Source organism: Pristiophorus japonicus, chromosome 8 (assembly GCF_044704955.1).
Source record: "Pristiophorus japonicus isolate sPriJap1 chromosome 8, sPriJap1.hap1, whole genome shotgun sequence".
NCBI lineage: Eukaryota > Metazoa > Chordata > Chondrichthyes > Pristiophoridae > Pristiophorus > Pristiophorus japonicus.
Genome location: NC_091984.1, coordinates 235,524,093 through 235,530,092, shown reverse-complemented (window position 1 = coordinate 235,530,092; position 6,000 = coordinate 235,524,093). Strand labels below are relative to the sequence as shown.

Genomic DNA, 6,000 nt, shown 5'->3' with positions numbered 1-6,000 from the left:
TTTCACACCAGGAATGAGCAGAGAAGAGCCAGCGTTACTGGCGAGGATTCCCCCCCACCCCCACTCCACAGCCTGCAATGCAAATGCCAACCTTATATTTGGATGAAGATTAAGATAAAAATGATTGCCACAGGCAGACAGAATCACTGTGCAGGGATTGTCAAAACAACTTTGCATCAGAAGCTCACAAGTGCTCGTGTTAAACAGTTCAATTGGTGCGATCTCGGACACAACAAACAAACAACCATTTTGTCCAAAATCAATGCTGTATTTGTCTCATTGATCTACAGGAATCAAGTCTGTTTAAAATACAGAAACCAAAGTACAGAGCAGAAAGGAGGAAATGGCAGCTTGATGTATGAAGTAACTACAGAGTAAAAGCCCAGATATATAAACACAGATGCTGCTTTTTTTGTCCAGCAAGTAAAACATGGCAAAATTTACATATGACCAAGAAATAAAGAGTCCTGCGGAGTAGTTCAGCCAGAACCACACTGCAAGAAACATCTGTTTAAGGACTTAATTGCTAACAGTATTTTATCAGAAATGTTACCATGAGATTTTGATTCCTAAAATACTACTTTTTGTCTTGTATACAGATTCCATAAAAACACTGCACAATTACACAAGGTCCACACTGAATGTCCTTGCCAGCCACTAAGAATTTCTGCCCAATACAATGTTGATCATTACTGTCTGTGTTGTGGATTGAGAAATAAAGCCTCTCTCTGAACTGGTGCCTCATTGGTCCAACAGTTTCCTTCTCTCCCTCTCAAATGCAGTCTGTTCCGTGTCTGTTTAATGAATTTGTATTCTGTCCCCCTGTTGCACGCAGTGCTGTTCCCCCACTCTGTGTTGCCATTAGTTTGGATGCGCGGCCTTTGTGAATGACCTGCCTGCGGTTCTTGCATAGTTTGAATTGAATATGCTTCTCTGAAACTGAGCTTCAAGCACACTTCCACGTGAGACTATAGGAATAACTGTGTGTTACAAATATCCAGTGAGTTGTTCTGGTTTCAGAAACCCTTTATAAAGGCTACCTAAGTAAAGAATTTAATTAGCATGTTCTGAGTATCAACAGAGTATTTACATTTGTACAGGAACCACAAGGACCTCTTCTGCATATCTTGTAATCGTTAATAAGGCAAAACAAATTCAGATTTGTACATTTCTCAGAGTACACAGACATTTTTTGGGAACCAAATAAAGGAAAGTCATTTTTTTGGCCTCAATATGGAACCTCACAGTGGATTCATTGTAAATTGGTATCTTGATAAATAATACCATAGCAAACCCTGGGTATTATTAAAATAGTCGGAGGCCTGGAACTGCTGGAAAACAACACAAAACTTAAAAGCAAACAAATAAAAGTGAAACAATAAAATTACAAATCCATACAAATTAGATTTCAAATATTGGAAAAATGTACAAACATGATTTCAGAATTCTTCTCTGCACAAAGAAATCTAGAGATTTATAATTGATAATATATTAATTCCAATTATAAGCAATTTTCTGGTATCAAAGTTCAGACGTTTCAACCCTCACAACTGTGCTTCAATTCTATAAATTTACAGCGTTCTCTTCTTGTTGCAGTGCATTGTTTGAATCAAAGGATCTCATACACAGGACAGCTCTCACTAGGTCCAAGAACTACCGTGCCTCGACTTCTTTGGGATTACGAGAAGGGGAGTAGTCCCGGGATTCGGAGTTAGTGAGTGGGGTAGTCCTACGGGGAGACACAGACCGCGCAGTGCCTGCTGGTACGAGAGGAGGTGGAGCACTCAACGCTGCAGTTGGTGGGGTCCTGTTCAAAATCCCATTGTGATTGGCAGTGGATGGACTTAGCCTCGGGTAGTGCATTCCGCTTAAATGAGGCATAAAGGATGGCACGTGTGCCAAGTGACTGTCCATGGCTGATGTATGCAAGGCATGCAACCTGGCACGGTCAAACTCCTCCCGTAGGTGTAAGCGTTCTCTTTCGTCCGCATGCCGTAAGCGCTCCTGCTCGCGTCTGACCTCCAGAACGTGCTCATGGTTGTAGTCGTGAGGCTCCCTGTCTCTGTAAGACCGATCGTGCTCATAGAAACCAGCCGCCGTCGGGAACCTGTGCATGGGATCGGTGCGCAGTGGGAACTCCATCCTCCGGTGCAAGTCGAAGCTCCGGTACGCATCACGCAAAGGAACTTGGACAGGATCCCAAGAGAATCCGGGATGGGCTAGTCGTTCTCTTCCCGCCAGCGGGTTCATGCCAATGAAGGGCGTCACCATCCGAGCACGGTCAAGCACATTCATGTTGTTCATCTGGTGGATACTGCTCATCGTAATGGGCATGGGGCCCACAGAATGGCCCAGTGGAAGCCCGTGTATAGACGCATGGTGAGGAGGCTCGCTGCTCCTGGGATGCTGCGAAGAGTCCGAGCCAATCACCATCACCTCGTTATCCTCCTTTCGCTCCTCTTTTATCTTCACGTCATTCTTTATTTTCTGAAGGTCGCAGGAGGGCTCTGCCTTCCTCTCGCTGTCTTTGCTCACCGAATTGCTCAGCTTCATGCTTTCACTCAGTGCGGCTCTGCTGTACGGAGAATTGGGTCTCACAACTGGCTTGGAGTTGTCCTCAGCTAGCCGCCTCTCATGGCTCTGTCCTTCCTTTATTGGTGACCGGTTCTCCTTGATTTTATGCTCGGTGCCAGGTAACTCCCTCAGTGTGTCTAGGTGCTCTCTCTCCAGCTCCTTTGACCGATCTCGCTCAGTGCTGCTGTGATGTCGGCTTGGATCGATAGTGCTTCGGCTGTTACTGTGGATGAGGTTGTTGATTTGGTGGTTGACTGGGGCAGTCGCTGGTGACGATCTGTTGGAGTGCCTGTTTTTCTCTACTCCATCCCTAGAAAAATACACGTCAATTATTCCAAACTGCGTAATACTGCAAACAAATGTATCTAGTAATCTGGTTATCCACTCCAAACCTAGTGAACCGGTCAAGTTCTGGAGCTTTGCGTGTTTTTTTAGACAAGTCATCATTCCTAAAAAATGCTGGAAATATCCAGTAGTTCAGTCTGCACCTTTGAAGAGAAATGTTGGGTGCAGTTCCTTCAAAAAGTTAACCTGTCTTTTCTCTTTACAGATGTTGATGGACAGCTGCATATGCTCAGAATTAAGCTTTCCTTCTTTCAACTATGCAAAGCTTTAAAACTTACAAATAATAACTGAAGATTAGCTGGATTTCATCAGTGGGTAAAGCATACCAGTATCGTTTTAAGTCAGAAATTCCACAAAGAGAAAGAAACAACTTGGATAAAGAACCAGAGGGGAGATGAGGAGATTTATTTTATGCAGCGAGTTGCTATGGAAGCAGATTAAATAGTAACCTTCCAAAAGGAATTGGCTATACACTTGAAAAGAAAACATTTGCAGGGCAATGGGTAACGAGTGGGACAAATTGGAGAGCTCTTTCAAAGAGCCAGCACAGAAACAATGGGCTGAACGGCCTCTTTTAGTGCTGTAAGATTCTATGATTCAATGAATATCCTGGAGTTGGAATTCCCAAAGACCTCTGCATTTTGCCAGTCAGACATGATTCGAAAATGTTTACATTCTGTTTCTTTCCAGATTTGCACTGCTTACCTTCCTTGTTAAAAAACTTACAAATTAAGGGATTATTTCTGTACAGTTAACATTCTCTTCCACATTAAACAGATAGGATTCTTGTAGTTTAAGCAGAGACAAACAAGCAAGTTAGCTTAGTTAATTGGGCAGCTAGTAAAAACTGGTTCCCTAAACAGGCCAGTGGTGAGTCAGTCAGGAACAGTATAAAAAGAGGGGGCTTGGTGCAGACTTGCTCGGAGTGCAGTGGCAGGTCAGAGTGCAAAGGTAAGAGTTTGGTAAGTGGGAGTGGGAGGTGTTGCTTTGTCTTGTTTTCCTCATCAGTGCTGACTCCCCTACCTGGGAGAAAAAGAAAACTAAGTGTGACGTCACAGCAAGAGGATGTCGGATGTCGGGGATGTCGGAGCGGCCTATAAAGGTCAGCTGGTGCAGCTGCAGCAGGGAGAGAAGGCAAAAAAGTAGAAAGTAATCGAAAGGTGACGTCAAAGTCAGGGAGGTAAGAGATTGGTGAGTAGTTTTTTCTTTTTCTTTTCTTTATCAGTAAGTAACCTTTAGCATTATTGTTGCCAAATTAAGTTGATCTAGGGGTTAAGTCATGGCAGGAGAGCTCAGACACATGTTATGCTACTCCTGTACGATGTGGGAAGTCAGGGACGCTTCCAGTGTCCCTGACGACTATATATGAGGGAAGTGTATCCTGCTGCAGCTCCCGACAGACCGCATTGCGGAACTGGAGCTGCGGGTGGATTCATTCTGGAGCATCCACGATGCTGAGAATTATGTGAATAGCACGTTTAGTGAGTTAGTCTTACCGCAGGTAAAGGTTACACAGCCAGATAGGGGATGGGTGACCAACAGGAAGAGCAGTGGAAGGAAGATAGTGTAGGGGTCCCCTGCAGTCATCCCCCTGCAAAACACATACACCGATTTGGGTACTGTTGACTCATCAGGGAAGGGCAGCAGCAGCCAAGTCCATGGCACCGTGGAAGAAGAGTGGGAGAGTTATAGTGATCGGGGATTCTATTGTAAGGGGAAATAGATAGATGTTTCTGCGGCTGCAATCAAGACTCCAGGATGATATGTTGCCTCCCTGGTGCAAGGGTCAAGGATGTCTCGGAGCGGGTGCAAGACATTTTGAAGGGGGAGGGTGAACAGCCAGTTGTCGTGGTGCATATAGGTACCAACGATATAGGTAAAAAAATGGGATGAGGTCCTACAAGACAAATCTAGGGAGCTAGGAGCTAAATTAAAAAGTAAGACCTCAAAAGTAGTAATCTCAGGATTGCTACCAGTGCCACGTGCTGGTCAGAGTAGGAATCGCAGGATAGCTCAGATGAATACGTGGCTTGAGGAATGGTGCAGAAGGGAGGGATTCAAATTCCTGGGACATTGGAACCGGTTCTGGGGGAGGTGGGACCAGTACAAACCGGATGGTCTGCACCTGGGCAAGACCGGAACCAATGTCCTAGGGGGAGTGTTTGCTAGTGCTGTTGGGGAGGGCTTAAACTAATAGGGCAGTGGGATGGGAACCTATGCAGGGAGACAGAGAGAAGTAGAATGGGACAGATGCAAAAGATAGAAAGAAGAAAAGTAAAATGGAGGGCAGAGAAACCCAAGGCAAAAAGCAAAAACGGCCACATTACAGCAAAATCCTAAAGGGGCAAAGGGTGTTAAAAAGACAAGCCTGAAGGCTCTGTGCCTCAATGCGAGGAGTATTCGGAATAAGGTGGACGAATTAACTGCGCAGATAGCAGTTAATGGATATGATGTAATTGGCATCACAGAGACATGGTTCCAGGTGACCAAGGCTGGGAACTCAACATCCATGGGTATTCAACATTTAGGAAGGATAGACAGAAAGGAAAAGGAGGTGGGGTGGCGTTGCTGGTTAAAGAGGAAATTAATGCAATAGTAAGGAAGGACATTAGCTTGGATGTGGAATCTGTACGGGTGGAGCTACGGAATACTAAAGGGAAGAAAATGCTAGTGGGAGTTGTGTACAGACCACCAGACACTAGTAATGACTGCATCAAACAAGAAATTAGGGATGCGTGCAATAAAAGTACAGCAGTTATCATGGGCGACTTTAATCTAAACAAACTGGTAGCAATGCGGTGGAGAAGGATTTCCTGGAGTGTATTAGGGATGGTTTTCTTGACCAATATGTCGAGGAACCAACTAGAGGGCTGGCCATCCTAGACTGGGTGATGTGTAATGAGAAAGGACTAATTAACAATCTTGTTGTGCGAGGCCTCTTGGGGAAGAGTGACCATAATATGGCAGAATTCTTTATTAAGATGGGGAGTGACACAGTTAATTCAGAGACTATGTTCCTGAACTTGGGGAAGGGTAACTTCGATGGTATGAGACGTGAATTGGCTAGAATAGACTGGCGAG

The 6,000-nt window shown here is 44.8% G+C and overlaps 1 protein-coding gene across 14 annotated transcripts in view; it reads right to left on the bottom strand.

Annotated features, from left to right (window-relative positions):
• Positions 1–247: 247 nt before the first annotated feature.
• fbrsl1 (fibrosin-like 1) overlaps positions 248–6,000 on the bottom strand; it is a 908,758-nt gene continuing 903,005 nt past the window's right edge. For all 14 annotated transcript variants that reach the window (XM_070888104.1, XM_070888109.1, XM_070888105.1 and 11 more), the window contains one exon: positions 248–2,884. In XM_070888104.1, coding sequence (XP_070744205.1) covers positions 1,654–2,884 — 1,231 coding nt within the window. In that variant the 3' untranslated portion in view covers positions 248–1,653. The remainder of the gene's footprint in view (positions 2,885–6,000) is intronic.